The following is a 24,416-nucleotide window of genomic DNA, read 5'->3' on the forward strand; positions in this document are numbered from 1 at the left end:
CCTGGAAGAGTGGGGTGAGCCCAGGGGTCCCAGGGGCTCCCTGAGCTGACTGGAGAGCTGGGTGCACAGGCTAGATGACTGACCAGTGCCCGAACTATTCACACAAGCATCCTGTGGCAGTCTTGGGGCCACAAGGGCCCAACTGCCAACAGTATCCTAACACACTTGAGACCAGCCCGCACGTGGGGATGGATATTCCCAGAGTTGCTTCCTGTCTTCCCAATGTGTTCTCAGCACCAGTCTCTGGGCTAAGGACAGGATATATGTGGCACTGGAAAGGAACGGGCAACATTGTGGAACCTCGGGAGTTGATCCTTGGTCCTTTAAGCACAGTTCAAATCCCACCACCTCCAGGAAGACTTCCTGGGTTGAACCTCCATTCTCTCTGATTCAAGCCTATTATCAGCTTCATTCAAAATAAATGTCCTTGCCTGATCCACTAAACAAGTCACTCACATGTCTTTGCATCCTTTAGTTTTTCTGAGGTGCCACAGTGCCCAGCTCTCCCCTTGGCCTCTCACAGCCTGTGCTCCGAGCTCCCTGGGCCACACCACAAGTCCCCACATTTTCCTGTCACATTTGCTCTCTCTTCCTACATCCTCTGTGAGACAGCTGATCTGGCCCTCCAGGTGACCGGGCTCTGGCCTCCAAGAAAGCTCTGCTGCCTGGGCCTTGGTACCCAAAGCATGCCTGGTGCCTAGTCTGTGGGAGGCACATCCTCCCCACCCCAGTAAGGATCCCATGCTCCAACCCAGCTAGAAGAAGGGGCATATGTGCCATGAGAGGCTTTCAAACATGAGTGTTTATCTGCGACTCCATCTTCAACCTGAGTACTCCCACAGTGCTCCCCCATCCCCTACACCAGGCCCCCCTGGGGCACAAGGGCTCACCAGATCTGCAAGTCCAGGACCACCTGTCTGCGGTTGCGCTGGTCTGTGTGTGTCTTGATGCCGTTGACCCTGGGGCACTGGAAGAGATGCCGGGGTCGGGGGGTGGTGGCGGCAGCAGGGAGTGACCTGGTCAGCAAGGGTCTTTGGGGTAGGGAGGCAGCAAGGGGTTGCCAGCCCTGTCCATGGGTTTCAACCACAACAACCCATGTGACCACTACACTCCAGGAGTGAGCACAAACAGAAACCCACCCTGTAGACCCTGCCCACCTGTGGCATCCTAATACCTCCCTCTCCAAACAAGCAAAATTTCCATAATGGAGAAACAGTTCAGTCAACCTCAGTATTATCCTTCTACTCTCTCTGTGCAAAATGATACTTACAGACACGGTGTCACATGAAAAGGTGACATCAAAGAATACAGAGCCAACAGTGCAGGAAAAAAGTATTATAGGGATATAATGAGCAGTTCATTAACATTATTATGTACGTTTTCTCAAAGAGTTTGTGGTAAGTGTGATATGTCAGTTTTTTTTAAAAGTATAACTTGTTATAATTTATTTTCTTATACATTCTCATATTTAACATTTATTTTTGTCTTGGTTTTACATTTTAAGTTTAACATTCCTTTTCTTTAAGAGGGCCCCCCAGATTGTAGAAGCTTCAGGTGGTACAGCACTTGGCTAGATGTTAAAGACCCAGAAAAGCCAGCCTGGCGGGGAGGAAGGGCCTGTCACTGACTTGCCCCAGCCTGGAGTCTGCTCCCGGGCTGGGGGCGGGCCTGCAGGCCCCTGTGAGAGCCCAGCCAGCCCCAAGAGCCCCATCTGTGGAGACTGCCGCAGGAGCAGGCCGCCCAGTTGAAGGCTCCACCACAGAGAGGAGGGGTGGCCACTGCTTATAATCTGCTCTGTGTCAGGCAGGCGGTCCCAGCCCAGGGCTCATGGTGAGGCGTGGGGTGCCAGGCTGGTCACGTGCCCCGTGTGGAACACTACTCACTTGGCCACGCACAGTGGCCCTGATGCCAGGCCTGTTAATCACGCTTCACAACCACCCTCAGAAATGGGTCCTTTCCTCTTACAGATGAGGAAACTGGAACTCAGAGAGGTTAAAGCACTGGCCCAAGGTCATAACAGCAGTGAGCAGGGTTGGACATGGACACAGGAATCCAAGGAAGCAGGAAACACTCTTGGGTAAGAAGGGAGTAGGTGGACCGGGTGCACTGGGCCTAGCTAAGCAGGAAGGTCACAGGCAGAGTCCTCCGTGATGCCCCCCAGTGGACAGGTGGGGAGGGGAGAGGGATGGGAGAGTTAGGAGGGGTGGGAGGAGCCAGGACACAAAAGACTTTGAATGCCAGGACCAGGCATTTCCCCTGCAGGGCGGGGGCATCTGGTCAGTCTGCAGGACCCCCACCAGGTGCTCATGAGAGGGTGAAAATCACCCTTCAGGATCAGCCACTCCTAGTGAGGTAGGAGGCAGAGGGGCCCCAGGGCAGGACAGCTGGTGTTCATCAAGAGGAGTAAAACTGAAGCTGTTTCCCCTAGACACTCCAAGGACAGCTGGTGGCAAGAGACGACTCTGAAGATAAGATGACTGCTTCTGAGGTCAAGGAAAACTTCCCTGTCTGTCTGTACATGTGCAGGAAGGCTCCTTGGGGGTCAAAAAGGGAGGGGAGCTACCCCATAATGTGCGGACACGCACCCAGGGCCTCTGGAGCAGAATCCGTTCTTAGCAAAACACTGTGCATGCACGTTTGGGAGGGTTCTAGAACAGCTCAGATGTGGGGAAAGAAACCAGGTAATTGGCCAAAGGTAAACAAAGACCCGGAAGGACTGCCCTATATAATGATTTAACCACCTCTTTCCTGCGCTCCTCCTCATTACGGGCGACGCCTACACCCTTTCTCTCTGAGTGTGTATTTCTGTGTTGTTTCTGTCTTAAACTATTTCTGTGTGCTCTCACACATGTTATGATAATAAGCTCTGCGTCTCTGATAATATACTTCGTATCTGTTTTTAAAGTTTTTGCCTCCTTGAAACACTTTTGCTTTCAGTAGGGGTAAACAGCCAGGGAGCAATATCAGAAATTTCAGCAACCTCAGATATGCAGATGATACCACTCTAATAGAAGAAAGTGAAGAGGAACTAAAGAGCCTTTTGATGAGAGTGAAACAGGAGAGTGAAAATGCTGGTTTAAAACTCAAGATTCAAAAACTGAAGATCATGGTATCCAGTCCCATCACTTCATGGCAAATAGAAGGGGGAAAAGTAGAAATAGTGACAGATTTTATTTTCTTGGGCTCCAAAATCACTGCAGCGACTGCAGCCACAAAATTAAAAGCTGCTTGCTCTTTGGAAGAAAAACTATGACAAACCTAGATAGCGTATTAAAAAGCAGAGACATTACTTTGCCAACAAAGGTCCGTCTACTCAAAGCTATGGTTTTTTCAGTAGTCATGTATGGATGTGAGAGTTGGACCATAAAGAAAGTTGAGTGCTGAAGAAATGATGCCCTCAAATTGTGGTGCTGGAGAAGACTCTTGAGAGTCCCCTTGGACTGCAAGGAGATCAAGCCAGTCAATTCTAAAGGAAATCAGTCCTGAATATTCATTGGAAGGACTGATTCTGAAGCTGAAACTCCAATACTTTGGCCACCAGATGCGAAGAGCCGACTCACTGGAAAAGACTCTGATGCTGGGAAAGATTGAAGGCAAAAGGAGAAGGGCATGGCAGTAGAGGATGAGATGGTTACATAGCATCACTGACTCAATGGCCATGAGTTTGAGCAAACTCCAAGAGATACTGAAGGACAGGGAAGCCTGGTATACTGCAGTCCATGAGGTCACAAAGAGTCAGCCACATCTTGGCGACTGAACAACAACAAGCCTCTATCCCCTGATGGTTTGGCTTTCATCCAGGCTACCCAGGTTCAATTCCTGGGCAGGGAAATATCTCACTTCAGGACTGCTCACTGCTACCTCGCTGAGATCACTAGGCCTGCTTCTGCTGCCAGCAAGGGACCGCTTTCCAGCAGCACATGGTCCCACAGGCATCACCGCCCAATGGGCAGCCTGGCCAGGCAGGCTCTGCTGTAAACACAGCAGTCTGTGGGCTTCTTAACTCTTCACCTGCTGTACCCCTCTGGGAAGTCCTCCCTGACTTGCAGAGCCCCCATGCCGCTCCACTCCTGAATCCACGCATTCCTCCATTGTCATGTATACACTGCCAGGTCAGCAGCTATCATCCACCAGCTTATACATCGGCCTCCACAGAAGGACAGAGTCCTTCCCGAAGGCAGAGGCACAGCCACAGCATCTCTGACTACAGAGCACATGGCTGGGCTCAGGAAGTCATACATGAGGGAAGCAGGGAATAACCAACAGATGCTGAGACAAGCCAGTCCAGGCGGAGCCTGAATCAGAACCCCCAGGCTCAGGCCAGCCTGACCTGCCCCCACTCGGGCGGCTAGCTGAGCACACACCCAGGGGCTGGAAGACACTCTCAGCGGGCCAGCCTGCCTTCTGACCTCTGCTTATTCTGGGGCAGACCAGAGGCCAGCACCTCTGGTTGACAGGGTGATGGACTTCACGGTGGCTCTGCCTGAGGTACGCGTTTCTGATGATCGAAATAAGACATCATAGAGGAACTATAGGGCAGGAAGAGTGAGGCAGGAGGATGGACCAGGAAATGTAGCCTAGAGTCGGGACAGGACGTTAGGTGTGCTCAATACACACACTTTTATCCTGGGTCACTGAGTGCTGTCCCGGAACCAGCATGGATCTGTAACACAGATTGCCAGTATCAATCAGTTAGTAGAGACTTAGTCACTGCTGTGAAGCACTGACCTCCCACTCCATGAAGGTGAGTTCTCCCCTAGCTGATGCTGAGGTTAGCAAGCATGACTGGAAGATTTTTGTGCGGGTTGATTTCCACCACCTGGCGTGTTTTCAAAACTGTGCTTTAGAAGAATGGAATTTCCACCCACTTCTCCTGTCTCTGAGCCAGGCTTCCCTAGAACCTGCAGAGACAGTGGGGGCGGGGACCAGGGGCTGAGGGGTTTATCCTCAGGCCAAGAGACTGGGAAGTGCAGGTGGGGGCTAGGCCCTGTGAGTCAGGCGTGAACCCCCGTGGGGGCGGGGGAGGGCCTGCTGCCCCTCCCGAGACAGCACCAACCTTCTGTCCAAAGTAGAGCTTGGTGAAGGCGAAGGTCCTCAGGTGCACGCTCTTCTCCCGGATCTTGGGCTCCAGTTTCTCCCGGAACTTGTTTTCCATGATCATGCTGAGGTAAGGCCAGATCTGGGAGATAATCTGCGAGGACAGGAAGATGCCCCACGGGCCCAGGTCTGTGCTCCCATCCCAGACCCACAGCTGCCCAGGGGCGGTCCTTGCACCACAGCACCCATCAGCCTGTCTGCCCACCCCATCCCGTCAACCTACCTGTCTATCTGTCTGCTCATCAAACACTGGATAACTATGGCCATGGTTCTCATGCTTACAGTGAGATCCCAAGATTTGCTGCCATTGTGCAGCCCACCATGAAACAGTCATTCAGTGAATTAATAAGATGAAGCCCTTTAGTTCTGTGCTAAAACATATGCTACCCAAACCAGCACCATGGTGTAAATAAGAAGGAGCAGGTGCCAGAGGTTTAAGAAGAAGAAGAAAAAAAAGAAACCACAGAAGATAAATTTAAATTGTTTCCTATGGATTTGATTTTTTTCCTTAGAATCAGAAAAGGCTGCCTATAGCTGAATTCTGCAGCAGGACAACTCATGGCGCTGGGAAAGAACCAAGTGTGGGACCTGGGGAGAGAGGGTGGCAGAGGGAGGGGCCCTGGTGGCAGGAGAGGGTGATCAGAGAGGGATGATGGCATTGGAGGCATGGCGTGGAGGCGCAGCGGCCCACGTGTTCTGTTCGGGACAAGCCTGCTCCCTCTTCCTCTCTGGGACCTGGGCCTTTACTTTAGTTTTGTGTGTATGTGTGTGGACCATTTTGTCTTTTATTAAATTTGTTACAATATTGCTTCTAGCTTACCTTTTGTTATTTTGGCCACAAGGCATGTTGGATCTTAGCTCTCAGCCAGGATCAAAACCTGCACACACACCCCTCCCCTCACCCAGCCCCTACCCCGCAATGGAAGGCGAAGTCTTAATCACTGGACCACCGGGGAAGTCCCTTGCACTTTAATTTAAAGATGCAGCTCCCTCTTTTCAAACTCGAACCGGAGGAGACTGAAGGAGGTGAGTTTCAGGGCTTAATACCCCTCTCTCTCAGAGGCCTCGATGAGCCAGGCATTGTGATACTTTAATTACCTCATTAATCCTCACAACAACCCCATGAGGCAGGGACCATAATTATCCCCATTGCACAAAGGCAGGAAGCAGCTCTGAGACATCGGGGACCTGCCCTGGTTGCATAGCCAGTGCTGCCAGATCGTGGCTGGGGACCAGGCAAAACCCAGCAGCTGCTGTCAAATCCCTAATCACAGCCTTCCTCTCCCCAGGACACCCTGGTCTCAGCCTGGTGGGATTGGAGGCCTGCACTTCCCTCTGTACGTTCTAACTTTTCTGCTGTGGCCATCCATTGATTTTGCAATTAAAAGACAAAAATTTCATAATATAAAAACAAACTTTTTTTAAAAAAAGAAAGTCATTGTCTGGTGAGGAGAAGAACCCTGAGAGTGGGAAAGTGGAAGGCCACCACCCCAGGGACTAAGGGCCACCTTTGGCTCCCAGACAAGGCTTCCACCAGGACCGCAGGACTGCCTTGCTCACACAAGCTCCCCCGACACCCCCGCCCCATCCAGGGCCCACGCCAGGCCCAGGGGGAGGACAACGCCTGGAGTGAGGCCAGCACCCCCAGGCCCGCCCCGGCCTTACCTTGTTGGCCCATTCAACCCGTTCCACATCCGGGAAGTGGATCTAGGGAACGGAAAGCCGAAGAGGAAGTTAGACTTGAGACCTGTCGCCCTCCCAGAACCAGGCAGGTTCCCACTCCCAAGCACAGGAGCTTTGCTGAGACCCACCCTAGAGACCCAGAGCCCACCTTCCAGGAGGGGAACCAGCCTGGTGGTGCCCAACCGTCTCAGACCACCGGACACTGGTCCGACCCTGGCCGCCAGCTCCTGGGTGGGAGACATGGAAGGGCCATTCTGCACCGACCCTCCACCCTCACCTTCCTGATGGAAGCATAAAACCCCAACCTGGGCCTCCCCCAGGGTGGCACCTGAATTGGCTTCTTGCAAATTCCATCCCCCTTATTTTAGTGATACAAGTAATCATAGCCTCTGCAGAAAAATTAGAAAATACAGCTAAACAAAAGGAAAAATATTTTTCAGAGAACGCTGCCTGGTAATAACTGTCATTACCAGGTTGATTTCCAAGCTCTTCTAGAAACAAGTATCTGTAGTTTTCACAGAAACTGAGGTCACAGCACTTTTTCTTAGCCTGTTTTTTTTAACTTAACAATATATTATGACGGTGCTGACCCAAAGGTAACTGTTGCCCATTTGAAAGGCCAACAAGAGCACTCAGCCATTTTCAGGGGCAACTACAGAGTGCGGGTGCCCCCTCACCTCCCTGGGCCCCACCCAAGGCTCCCTGTCCCCAGCAGGGAGGCCCCTCGGGCCAGGTCCTATATTCACAGCCCCAGGCCCTGGGCCTGCCAGGTGAGCCCTGCTGCATCCCTTGGTGGCGGGGGATGGAGGTGGGGGGAGGTCCCTGTGAAGTGACAATTCTGTTGCCTAACCTTCGTATGATATGATTCTGAGGGTGCTGAATCCCTCCCCACAAGAGTCTCAGTTTCAGAATGTCTACTGAGCTTAATACCCACCCCCCACTCCAGCCCCACCATCATCCCCACCACCAGGATTTGCTGGGATGGACAAAGTAAGCACGTGTGCGTGCCAGGGATCCATAAAACGAAATGATGTCGTTTTACAGTCGCCCTGCCCCAAGTGTCTGGAGCATGAAGTCAACCCCAGATCAGGTTCATGGTGGCCTTGGGACCTCCTGAGGAGGGGAAAGGGCCAGCCCTCCCCATCTCAGGGGCTCAGAAGGTGCGCTATCCAGGGACTGAGTATATGTGTCTATACAGTGCACACACCTAGCGCAGCCCTGTCAAGCGCCAGGCCCTGTGCTGCCCAGGGATGCCCCCAAGGATCCAAACACAGACCGAGGTCTCATCCACCCACCCAGGAGAAGAGCCGTTCCCAAAGGAGGGGAGAGAGACTTCGTTCTCTCATGAGCAATATTTTTTTGTCCGGGTTTTTAAATTTTGGCTGCGCTGAGTGGCTTGCAGGATCCTGGTTCCCCAACCAGGGGTGGCACCCATGTCCCCTGAAGGGGAAGTAAGGGTCTTAACCACTGGACCACCGGGGAATTCCCTTGGAGCAGTTGTTAACAGTCTGAGAGGTCAGAGGAGCCCAGTGCTTCTGAGGCCCCTGGAACATCACACCATCCTTCCAGGCTCAGCTTCCCCAGCTCTGGGCCTGGGGCCAATACCAGCTTGGAGAGGCAGCTAATGTTCCCAGGTGCTGCCAATACTGCCTGGTTCCCAGAGAAGGAGCCAGTCTGGCCCAGGAATGGAAGGGGATAATGGGGAAGGAATCTTCCGGGGAGTGGGGCAGGAGCCTGACCAGTTCACCAAACCGGGTTCCAGGCCAGGGCAGGGGGAGACTCCTCCATTGCTCCTGGGTACACTCACTACCCAGCACTGAAGTAAAACTCCTGCCTGTGGGGCTGAATCAGACCTCTTTCCTCCCTTTGATTGCTCCATTCACCCCTCTCTTAGACCTCCCTTCTTCCCAGCAGCCTTCCCAGAGCTCTCAGGTTGAGGCTTAGTGTCCCGATTAGGTGTTGCTGCTTCTCCATTACAGCTTTCAACACCCCTTGTTAAAGCTGCTTGGTCTTCTGCCTGCCTCCTCACATGGTAAGCTTTGGTGGGCTGACTCAGCTGTGCTCCCGCCTAGCGCCTATCTCAGGTGTATGAATGTCTTAATAACTATTTGTGGAATGAATGAATGAATGTGGAATGAACGAATGCTCCTGTCCTCAAGGAGCTCCCAGGCTGCTAAAGGAAGCAAGCCATTAACAGGCTATTCCAGCACAGGATCAGCACCCAGGCCGGGGCAGGGGGCGCCCCACAAAAGGGAGAGTTTGGTTACAGCGGGGCTGTCACTGGAGCCTCTGCCGCTCTCCTGCCCAGGCCTGCTGGCTGGACCTTTCATACCCTTCCTTCCACCTTAACTTCCCATCCCGCCCCCCCACAGACCCTATGGGCATACCCCTTCCAATGCGCTGCACCCCTGCCCAGGTGGTTCTCTCCTCTGGAAGCTGAGAAGTGCTCATCTGCTGGATCCTGGAAAGGTGATCCAGCATGCTGGGTCTGACCTCACCCACACTTGGGATCTAGTCAGACAAAGATTCCTCCATCTGATGAATCCAATAGATTCATCAGGGTGCACCAGGGTGGGGCTTCTAATTCATTTTTAACAAGCTCCTGGCATGATCCTGGAGTTCAGGCAGGGTTGGCTGTAAGGGACCACTGACCAGCCCACCTCCTGCATTAGAGTGGCCCACACCCACCCTGAAGGGAGGCAGCATGGAAGGCCCAGGGCCTGCACTGAGTGTGGTCACGGTCTCTCCTGACCACCCTCGCCTGTATTTGAGGCTCCTGCCCCCAGAGAGTGAGTCTGAACCCCTGCCAAGAGCAGTGATTCAAAGAGACCATCAAGACACCCTATTTCACCTTAGGCACTGAAGGGCTTCCCTGGGCCTGAATCTTAGCCCTGTCACCCTCCTCCGGGAGAAAACACAAGGGCTGGGTCACCTCCTTTGTGACTGCCCCTGAGTAAGTTCTGGACCAGGGAAGGAAGCAGACAGGCTGACCTTTATGGAGCAACTGCTCACACCCAGTGCGTCGGGTCTTTCTCTCATTATAATTCAGACCTTTCCCGACTCCAAATTCTCAAAGTTGTTCTATGTTTTTATCTATTGGCTTTGTGTTTTAGTTTTCACATAAAAGGAAGGTCTTCAATAGTCTGGAATTATTTTTTTTATAGTGGGTGAGGTAGGTATATAATTTATCCACACACTTGAAGGCAATTTTCTAAGAAGAAGATAAGGGGAAGGAACACAGGAGGAGGAAGGAAAGGGGGAGGAGAGAGGGGAGGAGGAGGGGAGGGGAGGGGGAGGGGAGGGGAGGGGGAGGGGAGGGGAGGGGAGGGGAGGGGAGGGGAGGGGGAGGGGAGGGGAGGGAGGAGGTGGGAGATTAGTTAATGTTTCCTACTAACCAGTGAAGCATCACTGACTCCATGGACGTGAGTCTGAGTGAACTCTGGGAGTTGGTGATGGACAGGGAGGCCTGGTGTGCTGGGATTCATGGGGTCGCAAAGAGTTGGACATGACTGAGAGACTGAACTGAACTGAGTGAAGGTACTTCCCTCACACACGAGCTTCTCATGTGCACCTCAGCGTGTTTCAGGACTTGGCACTGAACACCATGGTCTGTTTGCCTGTTTTGGCATCACTATCACACCATTTTAATCTCTGTGACTTCACAATATAACCTGGGGTAGGGTGATTCCCCTTTTTTTGCTTTTCTTTTTCAAACTGCTTTAGATAACAGTAGATATTTCTGCTTCCATATGAATTTCAGAATCATCTTGTCCACCTTCCACAAAAATACCCTCCTCGCATTTTGATGGTTATATTTCCAAATTCATAGATTAATTTGTGGAAGAACTGACCTCTTTAACAGTATGACATTTTGCATCCATGAGCAGAATATTTCCCTTTATTTATTCATATTTGTATGAATTCATACAAATTCATACAAAATACAATCATTTTGTATGATTGTATTCACATTTAGGATCATAACCTTTTCTCTAAAGAAGTCTTCCACATTTTTTGTTACATTACTCTGTGGGTTTTGCAGTTACTAAAAATGATGTTTCATTTTCTGGGCAGCTTTTCTTGAAATTTGTTACCAGTTCTGTTAATTCTCATAGGTAATTTATACACATTTGTAATCTCCTAGTGACAACAATTTCTTTTTTTCCCACACCTTATCCTTACACTTGTTTCTCTCGGCCAGACCTCTGGCACTACACAGGCACTCACGGCGATAGCAAGTAGCTCTATCTGGTTCCCGACCTCAAAAGGAAGTTTCTCCATTAAGCATGATTTTTGCTATAAATTTGGGAAGACAGCCTCTATCAGACTGAGAAAGTTCTTTTCAATTTCTAAACTTCCAAGGGCTCTCATTATAAATGGGTATTGAACTATATTCAATACTTTCTCATATCTATTGAGCAACTCAAAGTTATTTTTTCCCTTTCATCCATTAATGTGATCAACTTAACTGATGTTTCTTTCTAAATCAAAACCATCTCTCTTTCCTAGGATAAATCCTACTTAAAATATTTAGCTAGCCTGATATCTCACTTAGGTTTTATACACTAATGATTCAAAGTGATACCTACAGCTTAAGTCCCCTTGGACAGCAAGGAGATGCAACCAGTCCATCCTAAAGGAAATCAGTCATGAATATTCAGGAAGGACTGATGCTGAAGCTAAAACTTCAATACTTTGGCCACCTGATGCGAAGAACCAACTCATTGGAAAAGACCCTGATGCTGGGAAAGATTGAGGAGAAAGGGACATGGAGGATGAGATGGTTGGATGGCATCACTGACTCGATGGACATGAGTTTGAGCAGGCTCTGGGAGTTGGTGATGGACAGGGAAGCCTGGCGTGCTGCAGTCCATGGGGTCACAAAGAGTCAGACACGACTGAGCGACTGAACTGAACAGCTTTTGTTCTTGGACAATTTCTATCTGATTTCGATATAAAGATTTTATGAATAATTGTAAAATGAGTGGGACACCTTTCCTTATTTTCTGAAACAAAGTGTAAATATAGGAATTATCTGATTGATGGAATTTAGTATATCTTAACCTATAAAACCATCTTAGCCGGAGACTTTTGAGGGTGGTTAATCACCATTTTTCTCTTTAGAGGTCAATTGTGTCTTTAAAGGTTACAGGTCTACTGATCTAGTGTGGTAATCTCGATATTTATATTTTTCTAGAAATGTATCTAGTTCATCCAGGCTTTCAAATGTCTTGATACATAGTTATTTACAATGTTTCATTGTTTTAATCTGTTATACCTATATAGCCATTTCTGCCTTTTTCATTCTATAATTTATCTTTTTTCATAATCAAGCTTGACAAAGTTGTACCTATTGGCCTATTTAATCTTTTCAGACAACTAACTTCAGTTAATAATTTTCTCTACCTTTTATACTTTTGGCTGCACTGAGCAGCCTAAGGAATCTTAGTTCCCAACCAAGGATCAAACCCCGTGCCGTCTGCACTGGGAGCATGAAGTCTTAACCACTGGACCGCCAAAGAAGTCCCTGCTGTTATTTTTAAATGTTTCTTCATTTTCATCCTCTTCATTTTATCATGTTCTTCTTTCTTATTTCTTTGATCTAAACCTATTGTTCTTTTATTAGTCAGACTCTGTGAGTTTTAGAGTTGAATCATTTATTTTTTAATTTTTCTTATTTTATGATAAATTTAAAGTTATAAATTCACTTACAATTCTTGACATCATTTTTCATCATTATTCAGCTCTCAATTTTTGAAATGTCATGTTTTTAAAAAAGTTTTCTTTTTTTTTAAATTTTAATTGGAAGCTAATTACTTTACAATATTGTGGTGGTTTTTGCCATACATTCACTTGAATCAGCCATGGGTGTACATGTGTTCCCCCTCCTGAACCCTCCTCCCACCTCCCTCCCCATCCCATCCCTCAGGGTCATCCCAGTGCACCAGCCCTGAGCACTCTGTCTCATGCATCAAACCTGGACTGGCGATCTGTTTCATATATGATAATATACATGTTTCAATGCCATTCTTTCAAATCATCCCACCCACGCCTTCTCCCACAGAGTCCAAAAGTCTGTTCTTTACATCTGTGTCTCTTTTGCTGTCTCGCACATAGGGTCATCATTACCATCTTTCTAAATTCCATATATAGGCGTTAATATATTGGATCGGTGTTTTTCTTTCTAAAACAATGGTTTTAAAATAGTAATATTTTAAAATGATTTAGACATATACCTATAACTATTTATTATTGTTTTCTAATTTCATTTATGTTCTGAACAGTCTGGTCATTGGAATATATTGATAATACCTTTGTGGCCTGGTACATGATTCATTGGAATATATCAAAAATATCTTTGTAGCCTGGTATATGATTAATTCCCATGACTGTTCCACATATGACTAAATTATTAATCACTGCCTTTAAATAGTGTTTATCCTTGTTTACTCTTTTGTGTACTTGATTTTTCATTTTCAGAGAGGAATATATGAAAAATTTCAAGCCCAACTGCTGATTTATCTAATTCTCTGAGCAGTCTGTGAGTTGTTGGCTTATATTTCAAGTTTATATTATGAAGTTCATATATGGCCATGATTATTACACCTTCTTAATTATGGTGCCTTTAGTGAGCATATTGGAGAAGGGCATGGCAACCACTCCAGTATTCTTGCCTGGAAAATTCCATGGACAGAGGAGTCTTGTGGGTTCCAGTCCATGGGGTGCGAAGAGTCAGACAAGACTGAGCAACTAACATTTTCATACTTTGATAAGCATGTAACATCTTTGTCTTTAAGACATATCTGAGTTAATATGAACATTGTTACTATGGGCCTGCTTTTATTTCAAAGTTGTCCAGTTGTATCTTTTTTCCATCCTGTTTTCAGCCTTTTGAATTCATGTATGTCCTTTAAGACTTACTTTAATCCCTTATTAGCCCCATTTTACAGATAATGAAACTAAGGCTGAGAGTGAACTTACAATCACCAGCTGTGGAGTACTAGAGCTGTGACCCAGATCCAGGACTGTCTGTGATTTTCCACTCTTCCACACTCACTGCTCTTACAAAACACTACATACCACTGTTTTCCTCTCCTGCATATAGTCTAATTTGGCAGAGGACTGCCCTCATGGGACCTGAGCCTTCACGAGGCCACACTTTCTAAGTCACTAAGGGCTTCCCTGGTGGTAAAAGATGGTAAAGAATCTGCCTGCAATGCAGGAGATCTGGGTTTAATCCCTGGGTCAGGAAGACCCCTTGGGGAAGGTAATGGCTACCCACTCCAGTGTTCTTGCCTGCAGAATCCCATGGACAGAGATGGGCTACAGGCCATGGGGTCGCAAAGAGTTGGACATGACTGAGCAACTACCACATGCATAGGGTTCCATAGACACTTTCATTTGATCCTCCTCATGTTGTATAAAGTGAACAGCAAACATGCAATTATCCCCATTTTACATATGAGGAGAGGCTCAGAGAATAGCACTTGCCAAAATCAACCAGGAGACCAGAACTCAGATCTTCTTACCTAAGTCCAGCCTTCAAGTCTTTTCCCTCATCCATTTACCCTCTCCTTCTGCTACCTGAAATGTCAGCATTTGAAGTCTACTTCTTAGTGCTTTTCTAACCTACTCCTATGCATTTAAAATTCCACCTCTTTTAACCTCAGTTTTTTCATCCATAATGTGGGCACAGTACTACCAACTTCACAGAGTTACTGAGAAAATTAAATAAAACAATTCAAGTATGGTGCTCAGTACACTTCCCAGCTCAGAGTAAATGCTCCAGAAATGGTGACTGTTGGTGGAAGGCATACAGACCTCAGAGGTACAAACACTGACACCTCTGACCTTAGGTACTTGCCAAGAACAAGATCATGTGGGTTGTATGTCTAGTTCTGTTTGATCCAAAGCCCAGCAAATTCCCTGGGTCTCCTAGTGCCCACGGCTTTGCACTTTGGGAGACTGCTGAGAAAGGGGAACAGAAAATGAGAAGAGGACAACACAGCTAAAACCGCTGAAGCACAAGAGGAAGAACCAGGGGCGGCTGTTGTTTCCCTGGCCTCTGCTGATTGGCTGAGCCCAGTGCCCAAGAGGCCCCATGGGAAATTCTGCCCAGGAGGGGTGCTCCAAATGGGCAAGAGGATCCAATCAACGCCTCTGCCTGTGTCTTTCCCTCCCCAGGTAAACAAAGGGAAGGCAGAAAAAGAAGCCAGGTTGGCTCACTCTCAGACTGAGTCCTAAAGTCATTTTCGTTCCAATTCCCATGAGCCTGGGAGTATCCAGGAGTCTCTGGGACCAGCTAGGATGAGAGACACACCCACCACCAGGCAATGCAAAGGGCTAGACTCTGAGCAGTTCTCAAACTTTTCTTTATAAAAACATCACCTGGAAAGCTGGTGAAATGTGGATTCTTGGTCAGGTCCCTCTGAGATTCTGACTCAGGAGGATGGGGTAGGGCCTTGAAACCTGCATCTTTAATAAGCTCACCTGCTCCTTCTGATCCTGGTGGTGGAGGATGCGGAAGCATGAGCACTCAGGGCCTCCCAGGCTGGAGGACCTGCCCCAGCCCTAGAACAAGGTGGCCTTTCTGCTTCCCAATGTTGCTGACCAGGGATATAGTCACTGCCTGTGTCTCCAGTGATTACTCTTAGGAGAATATCGCTTTGTCTTCAACTTTTTACCAGTAGCCTTTGGGCCTCACTTCTTTTACAAAGGGAATATCTTTTGTGCCACAAGAGCAAAGGGAGGCATGAACTAACAGGTGAAAAACACAGTATCACGATTCCGCCTGGCTCGAGGCACTGCCCTGGCCTCTAACAGGTGGGTGGTCCTTTTCCTGCAGCCTCAGGTTTCTCCTGATTGAGAGCAGAGAAGTTGCTCAGTCCTGTGCTGCCCACAGATCTACAATCCAGAGAGAGAAAGGACAAATGTACTTCTAAATGGAGACACAGCTCTTGAAGGTTCATCTCCATAGAAACATGAACACTCTTCTGAATGATGTATTACGGGTATGGGCAGTTCTCCAGAGCAATCCTGGAAAATTCAAAAGTTGCTGGGGCCTGTGGTCAAGTCATCAGAATCTCAGATGCCTGCTCTTCCGCCCGCAGGAGCCCTCGGGCAAGTTTCAACAGATGAGCTCTCAGCCCACATCTAAGGACCCCTTAAGCTAACACTGTCATGCTGCTATTAGTGTACTTGGGCCAAAGCCTTCCAGGCAAAGTGGACTAATAATTTAATGACGGCATATTTAGATATGGTCAAGAGTGGTGGTAATCAGAGCCTAGAGAGGTAGGAAAGACTTTAAATCAAACCAAGTCTGGGACCTCCCTGGTGGCCCAGTGGCTAAGACTCTGCATTCCCAATGCAGGGGGCCCAAGCTCGATCCTTGGTCAGGGAACTAGATCCACATGCTGCAACTGAAGATCCTGTATTCCATGACTAAGAGCCAGTATAGCCAACATCTGCTGGACCGTGGAAAAAGCAAGAGAGTTCCAGGAAAACATCTATTTCTGCTTTATTGACTATGCCAAAGCCTTTGACTGTGTGGATCACAACAAACTGTGGAAAATTCTTAGAGATGGGAATACCAGACCACCTGACCTGCCTCTTGAGAAACCTATATGCAGGTCAGGAAGCAACAGTTAGAACTGGACATAGAACAACAGACTGGTTCCAACTAGGAAAAGGAGTACGTCAAGGCTGCAAATTGTCACCCTGCTTGTTTAACTTATATGCAGAGAACATCATGAGAAATGCTGGGCTGGAGGAAGCACAAGCTGGAATCAAGATTGCCAGGAGAAATATCAGTAACCTCAGATATGCAGATGACACCACCCTGATGGCAGAAAGTGAAGAGGAACTCAAAAGCCTCTTGATGAAAGTGAGAGAGGAGAGTGAAAAAGTTGGCTTAAAGCTCAACATTCAGAAAACAAAGATCATGGCATCCAGTCCCATCACTTCATGGCAAATAGATGGGGAAACAGTGGAAACAGTGTCAGACGTTATTATTGGGGGCTCCAAAATCACTGCAGATGGTATTGCAGCCATGAAATTAAAAGACATTTACTCCTTGGAAGGAAAGTTATGACCAACCTAGATAGCATATTCAAAAGCAGAGACATTACTTTGCCGACTAAGGTCCGTCTAGTCAAGGCTATGGTTTTTCCAGTGGTCATGTATGGATGTGAAAGTTGGACTGTGAAGAAAGCTGAGCGCCAAAGAATTGATGCTTTTGAACTGTGGTGTTGGAGAAGACTGCTGAGAGTCCCTTGGACTGCAAGGAGATCCAACCAGTTCATTCTGAAGGAGATCAGCCCTGGGTGTTCTTTGGAGGGAAGGATGCTAAAGCTGAAACTCCAGTACTTTGGCCACCTCATGGGAAGAGTTGAGTCATTGGAAAAGACTCTGATGCTGGGAGGGATTGGGGGCAGGAGGAGAAGGGAACGACAGAGGATGAGATGGCTGGATGGCATCACCGACTCAATGGATGTGAGTCTGAGTGAACTCCGGGAGTTGGTGATGGGACAGGGAGGCCTGGCGTGCTGCAATTCATGGGGTTACAAAGAGTCAGACACGACTGAGTGACAGAACAGAACTGAACTAATAGCCATATAAATATATATATACACACATATATAAATAAATAATGCAAGTCTAAGAATTCTAGACTGGCAGAGGCCACCCAAATGGATCATGTTGGTGCTTCATCCTTAGGTGGTCACATGCTTTATATCTTAAACTCTTTAGGAAAAGTGATTGCACAGCAGTGAGGAAATGGACCCAGAGTGTGAGGGCTGCATGCCACTGGGGGGTGGAGCCCACAGATGGGCTGGAGTTGGGCTGAGCGGTCTGGACAGGAGGTTCTGGCCACCAGACTCTCTCAGGAGGCAGGGGACTAGAGGGCTTCACTTACAGAGCGTGCCTGTCACTCGGTGAATCCTGCTTCCCTCTCACAGAGACAGTGGCTCCTCCCCTGGGAGCAGCTGTGTACAGACATAGAGACACACACAGACATATACAGGTAGATGGACACACATATGTAGACACACACACCAAGACATACACAGATGCACAGATACATGTATACACATAGACACACACACCCAGAGCTACACAGACCCACCCACAGAATCACTTGTTTCTCAGTCACTAAGTCATGTACAACTCTGTGACCCCATGGACTGCAGCCTACCAGGCTCCTCTGTTCTCCACTGTCTCCCATAATTTGCTCAAATTCATGTCCATCAAGTTGGTGGTGCTATCTTACCATCTCATCCTCTGCCACCCCCGTCTCCTGTCACCCTCAATCTTTCCCAGCATCAGAGTCTTTTTCAATGAGTCAGCTTTTCACATCAGGTGGCCAAAGTACTGAAGCTTCAACTTTAGCATCAGTCCTTCCAATGAACACTCAGGGTTGATTTCCTTTAGGATTCGCTGGTTTGATCTCCTTGCAGTCCAAGGGACTCTTAAGAGTCTTCTCCAGCTCTACAATTCGAAAGCATCAATTCTTTGGTGCTCAGCCTTCTTTATGGTCCAGCTCTCACATCCATACATGACTACTGGGAAAACCATAGCTTTGACTAGCCAGACCTTTGTCAGCCAAGTAATGTCTCTGCTTTTTAATATGTGGTCTAGGTTGGTCATAGCTTTTCTTCCAAGGAGCACTGTCTTTTAATTTCATGTCTGCAGTCACCATCCACAATGATTTTAGGGTCCAAGAAAACAAAATTTGTCACTGCTTCCATTTCTTAACCATCTATTTCTCATGAAAGAATGTGACCAGATGCTATGATCCTTAGTTTTTTAAGTGTTGAGTTTCAAGCCACCTTTTTCACTCTCTTCTTTCACCCTCATCAAGACACTCTTTAGTTCCTCTTCACTTTCTGCCACTGAATCACATGTACACACAAAGATCTAAGTACACACTCCCTTTTCTAGAAAGAAAAAGAAAAAAGCCTCTGGATTCTGCTCCAAAGGGCATTTCTATACACACACTCCTGCTGACTCATCTGATCTTGCCAACCCCTCCCCAATGGAAAGAAGAGAGAAGATCCTCTCCCAGGTGTCTGACGGGGAAGGGGACGCTGCACAAGAGGCCTTGCTGGGCTCCTATCCTCTTGAGACAGTCCCTGCTCTCTGGGTGCCTCTGCAGAGTTCCTCCCCCACCAGAAAATAGCCCATATTTCAGTCACTTATCTCCTGATGAAACATTGCCTTACATCCCTTTTTTTCTCTGTTCTTGGGAGATAAACATTTAACCATGAGAACTGGTTTTCAAAATTATTATTATTATTGACTGCACAGCACAGCATGTGGGATCTTAGTTCCCCAACCAGGGGCTGAATCTGGGCCCCCTGTATTGGAAGCTTGGAGTCTTAACCACTGGAACACCAGGAAAGTCCTGAAAACAGCTATTAAATCTGCTGCTTTGGGGGTGAAAATCACCCTGCCCAAAGTGCCTTAAGAGAAATAACTGCTTTGCCAGCTTGGAATTCTGTTTTGGGGCTTCCCTGGTGGTTCAGGAGTAAAGAATCCACTTGTCAATGAAGGAGACCCGGTTGGGAAGATTCCTCTAGAAAAGGAAATGGCAACCTGCCCCAGTATTCTAGCCTGAAAAATCCCATGGACAGAGGAGCCTGGCAGGCTACAGTCCGTGGGGTTGCAGAGTTGGACATGACTGAGCGACTAAACAATAACAACTGTTCTAGAATCTGCAGGTCCCTGAACAGCACAACCAGCCTTGAACTGTCTTCAGTTGGCTGGACTCAGCAGGATGACTGAGCAGACAGATAATGCGGGTGGCAGGAGCCTGTCATCCAGGCTGAGGAGTAAAGGCTCTGAGCTAGCTGCAGAGTCATTGTTTCAACGAGTGCATGCAAAGTCGCTTCATTCCTGTCCAACTCATTCTGGCCCAAGGGACTGTAGCCTGCTGTGCTCCTCTGAACCCATGGGCTCTGAGCTAGCTGCAGAGTCATTGTTTCAAGGAGTGCATGCAAAGTCGCTTCATTCCTGTCCAACTCATTCTGGCCCAAGGGACTGTAGCCTGCTGTGCTCCTCTGAACCCATGCCCTTCTCCAGGGGATCTTCCTGACCCAGGGATCGAACCCAGGTCTCCTTCACTGCAGGCAGATTCTTTACCACTAAGCCACTGGGGAAGCCCCACCTGAGTATAATCCTAAACTGCCAGAGAGTTCAGTGATCCTGCTAGGTCTGGTAATGCCTTGAGGGTAAAAAAAACTTATCCTCTTGCTCATGGCCAACCATCCAATCCCAAAGGAGGGCAATGCCAAAGAATGTTCAAACTACCAGACAATCGTGCTCATTTCACAAGCTAGCAAAGTCATGCTCAAAATCCTCCAAGCCAGGCTTCAACAGTACATGAACCAAGAACTTCCAGATGTACAAGCTGGATTTAGAAAAGGCAGAAAAACTAGAGATCAAATTGCCAACATCAGTTGAATCATAGGAACAACAAGAGAATTCCAGAAAAACATCTACTTTTGCCTTATTGACTATGCCAAAGCCTTTGACTGTGTGGATCACAACAAACTGGAAAATTCTTCAAAAGATGGGAATACCAGACCACCTAACCTGTTCTGAGAAACCTGTATGTGGGTCAAGAAGCAACAGTTAGAACCAGACATGGAACAACAGACTGGTTCCAAATCGGGAAAGGAGTACGTCAAGGCTGTATATTGTCACCCTGCTTATTTAACTTCTATGCAGAGTACATCCTGCAAAATGCTGGACTGGAAGAAACACAAGCTGGAATCAAGATTGCCGGGAGAAATATCAATAACCTCAGATATGCAGATGATGCCACCCTAATGGCAGAAAGTGAAGAGGAACTAAAGAGTATCTTGATGAAAGTGAAAGAGGAGAGTGAAAAAGCTGGTTTAAAACTCAACCTTCAAAAAAAAGAAGATCATGGCATTTGGTCCCATCACTTCATGGCAAACAGATGGGGGAAAAATGGAAACAGTGACAGATTTTATTTTCTTGGGCTCCAAAATCAATGCAGATGGTGACTGTAGCCATGAAATGAAAAGATGCTTGCTCCTTGGAAGAAAAGTTATGACTAACCTAGACAGTATATTAAAAAGCAGAGACATTACTTGGCCAACAAAGGTCCAGCTAGTCAATGCTATGGTTTTTCCAGTAGTCATGTACAGTTGTGAGTTGGACCATAAAGAAGGCTGAGCACCAAAGAATTGATGCCTTCAAACTGTGGTGTTGGAGAAGACTCTTGAACTGTCCCTTGGACAGTAAGGAGATCAATCCAGTCAATCTAAAAGGAAATCAACCTTTAATATTCATCGGAAGGACTAATGCTAAAGCTGAAGCTCCAATACTTTGGCCACCTGATGTGAAGAAAAGACCCTGATGCTGGGAGAGACTTTAGGCAGGAGAAGGAAATGACAGAGGATGAGATGGTTGGACGGCATCACTGACTCAGTGAATTTGAGCAAGCTCTGGGAGACATGACTGAACAATAGTCATCATCTTCCTCCTCTGCCTGTTCCTCCTCCATGCTGATAAGGCCACAGTGAGGTGGGAATGAGGACCTTTCAAGTAATTAAGTTTTGACAGATAAGTTTAATGTAATCTATGTAAGGATTTAGAGAAACAGGGTCTGAGATTTTTTTTTTTTAATCTTTTGGCTACACTGCAAAGCTTGTGGTATCTTAGATCCCCAGCCAGGGATGAAACCCAGGTCCCCTGCATTGGAAGCCCAAGTCTTAACTGCTGGACTACCAGGGAAGTCTAGGGACTAAGATTTACATCGCAGATGTTCACTGTGGCATTCATGCCACGGATTTTTATTGAAAGCCTATTTGAACTGGGCACTGAGCAAGGAGCTGAGGGTACAGAGAGATACAAGACACACACCTTAAAAGAATATTTGATCTGGAGGAAAAGTGGGACATAAAAATAGGTAGGTGCAAGTCAACATGGGAAGTGGGTGTGACAGAAGGGTTCCAGCGCAGGTCCCTGAGCTTTGACTTGAAGGAAGAGTCAAGGAAGCCAGACTGGGAGATCAGAGGGAGAAATTTGCAGACTCAGAGAGAAAACAACACCCACCTCGGCCCCCCACAGAAACAGGTCAAACTTGGACATAACTAAAATACTGGATGTCCGAAAAATGATCAAGCCACTTACAGTCTCTTCATATTAAGGATAGCATAACCTTTAAGGATTTTTTGAAAGAAAGTTTACAAGATAATATTAAGGCCACAAAATGAAAAAAAAAATTCAAGGGTACAAGTTTTCAAAAGATTGTTTTCATATACCTTTTATACAAAGGAAGTGCTCTCAAACATAAGAGTATATTTCTGGGTGGTGGAATTGTAAATTCTTACTCTAATATTTACTTATAGTCCATATCCAAATATCCTACCATGGGAATATTTGCACTTTCATAACCAGAAAAACAAGATTTTTTAACCAGTTTATAACCAGTTACTTTAAAAAGTAAACATAGTGTGGGCAAAAGAATGGATTGGGTGAACCTGGGGTTTTGAAACATCCTACCTCCTGGAGAGTTCCTTGGCTTTTCAAGGACTAGTGACCCTGGGCACACTGGGATGGGACTTCTCAGGCAGGAGCAGCCACCCACACCTACACAGAGAGGGTGCACAGGAGCTGAGCCTTGACTCCCAGTGCAGCCTGAGGGAGTCAACCATCATCTCCTTGGTTTGAAGTGACAGGATAGGTAATGAGAATGAGACTCTGTCCCTTTAATAGTTCCCACTGGGCCAGAAAACATTTAACTGTCTCTTCACTATTTGCAGTAGAAGAGGAGGTGGTGGAGGAGGAGGTGGTGGAGGAGGAAGGGAGGGGGCAGAGGGAGAGGGGAAACTTCCTCCAGCGCAAGGGAACACTTTGGGGCTATGAGCTCTAGGTTTCCTGAGATTTAAAAATGCCTGAGACTCTACCAGGAGAAGTAACTCTGAGTGGAGGGGTGGGAGGATAGGAAGGCAAGGCCCCAGTCCCCTGCTCCTCTATGTAGCTGTGTTGTGGCCTTCATGGGTCATGGTGGGGATGACAGCTCACACCTCCCAGCAGCTCCCCCAAAGTCACTGGGGTCATTCCCACGGACGGACCGTCTCTGCCTGGGGTCAAGGATCTGGACCACAAGGCCAAGAGAAGCTGGAATCAGCTCTCCATGCCTTTCTGTCCCCTGGTGAAGGACAGGGCTGTTCCACCCTTGGCCCTGATCCCAACCTACCAGCTGACCTCCCAGTGACTTGGATCCTTAGCTTGGAGAAAAGGTCTCGGGGACACCTCTATTCCAGGAAGATTCAGCTCCCCGTAACTTGCACCAGGCAGTCTCCTGTGAGTCTTGTTGCTGTTGTTCAGTTGCTAAGTCTTGTACAATGTCTGACTCTTTGTGACCCCATGGACTGCAGCATATCAGGCTCCTCTTTCCTTCACTATTTCCCGGAGTTTGCTTAGATACATGTGCAATGAATCGGTGATACTATCTAACTATCTCATTCTCTGTCACCCCCCTCGCCTTTTGCCCTCAATCTTTTCCAGCATCAGAGTCCTGTTAGTCTGGGTATCATTAATTACCATCCAGATCTGCTCACCCCAGGACAAGATGAGGCACTCAGGTGACCAAACATGAAGGAAACTTCGGGTTCGGAGTGACCCACCCCCTCCTACAGCCTCTTCCTCCAAGGAGGCTGTCTGGGTTAGATTCATTCCCTCCCCCATGCTCTCCCAGAACGCGCATTCCACCTTGTAGGACGGATCATGCTGTGTCAGAAAAGGCTGTTCTCGTGGGTCTGCATCCCGATTCAGCTCAGAGGTTCCTTGAAAGCAGGGACCGTGTGTCACTCATGTTGTGGGCCAGGGTGCAACATGGTGCCTGACACTGCAAGTCCTCGATAGATGTTTGCTCACTGAGTAAAGGAACAAACATGTGGATGCCTAAGATCCCTGCGCCAGGCCCACATTCTGCCTCTCTTATTACCCAATCCAGGCCCAGGACATGATAAGTCCATGAAGCATCACTAGGTCGTGGGGCAGAGACCCAAGGGGCATGATTAAAACCTGCCCTGCCCCTTCCTTCCTGAGGATGGGCCTGACTCGGAGCCACAAGAATGACCTCACAGGGGCTGCAGAGGCCTTTTGGGAAAGAAGTCCCCAGCTCCAAGCCACGCCCAACCAGTCTTGATGTTTAAAACCAGGCTCCATGGCCCTGACTCTGAGAATTGAGCTTTGGGATTGAAGTTGAGAGTTTCCACCCTAGCTCACAGCTGTCACTGCATTTACTCCCTTAATTAGCAGAATTATCAGTACAGGACTGACTGCGGGAGCCTGGGCCCTGGAAGACTGCTGCTCCACCCACAAAAGGAATGTGAACTCTCAGCTTCAGGAAAGCAAAGCGCTCAGCCCTGGTTGTCAGGCTGAACAGCTGGCACAGAAACTTAGAAGGATCCATCCCAGGTATCATCGTCCCAGGGATGCTGCTGTGAACCTTGGATCGCTCAATGCTTTAAGCGAATGGCTCACCTCTCCTGGGTGTTTGCTTCAGTGGCACCCCCACTTAGGTGACAGGGAAGCAAGAAAGATTGGGAACAGTGTCCTGTGGGTTTGGGGCACTAGAGAAAAGCTAAGTTGAGGCT

At 47.9% G+C, this 24,416-nt stretch overlaps 1 protein-coding gene across 2 annotated transcripts in view; it reads right to left on the minus strand.

Moving 5' to 3' along the window:
* Positions 1 to 24,416, minus strand: part of ESYT3 (extended synaptotagmin 3) — a 55,342-nt gene that overhangs the window by 25,806 nt on the left and 5,120 nt on the right. For both annotated transcript variants that reach the window (XM_018049935.1, XM_018049932.1), the window contains exons 2-4: positions 6,763 to 6,804; positions 5,057 to 5,191; positions 891 to 967 (exon numbers count right to left, since the gene is read on the minus strand). In XM_018049935.1, coding sequence (XP_017905424.1) covers positions 891 to 967; positions 5,057 to 5,191; positions 6,763 to 6,804 — 254 coding nt within the window. The remainder of the gene's footprint in view (positions 1 to 890; positions 968 to 5,056; positions 5,192 to 6,762; positions 6,805 to 24,416) is intronic.

This window comes from Capra hircus, chromosome 1, assembly GCF_001704415.2.
Source record: "Capra hircus breed San Clemente chromosome 1, ASM170441v1, whole genome shotgun sequence".
NCBI classification, from domain to species: Eukaryota; Metazoa; Chordata; class Mammalia; order Artiodactyla; family Bovidae; genus Capra; species Capra hircus.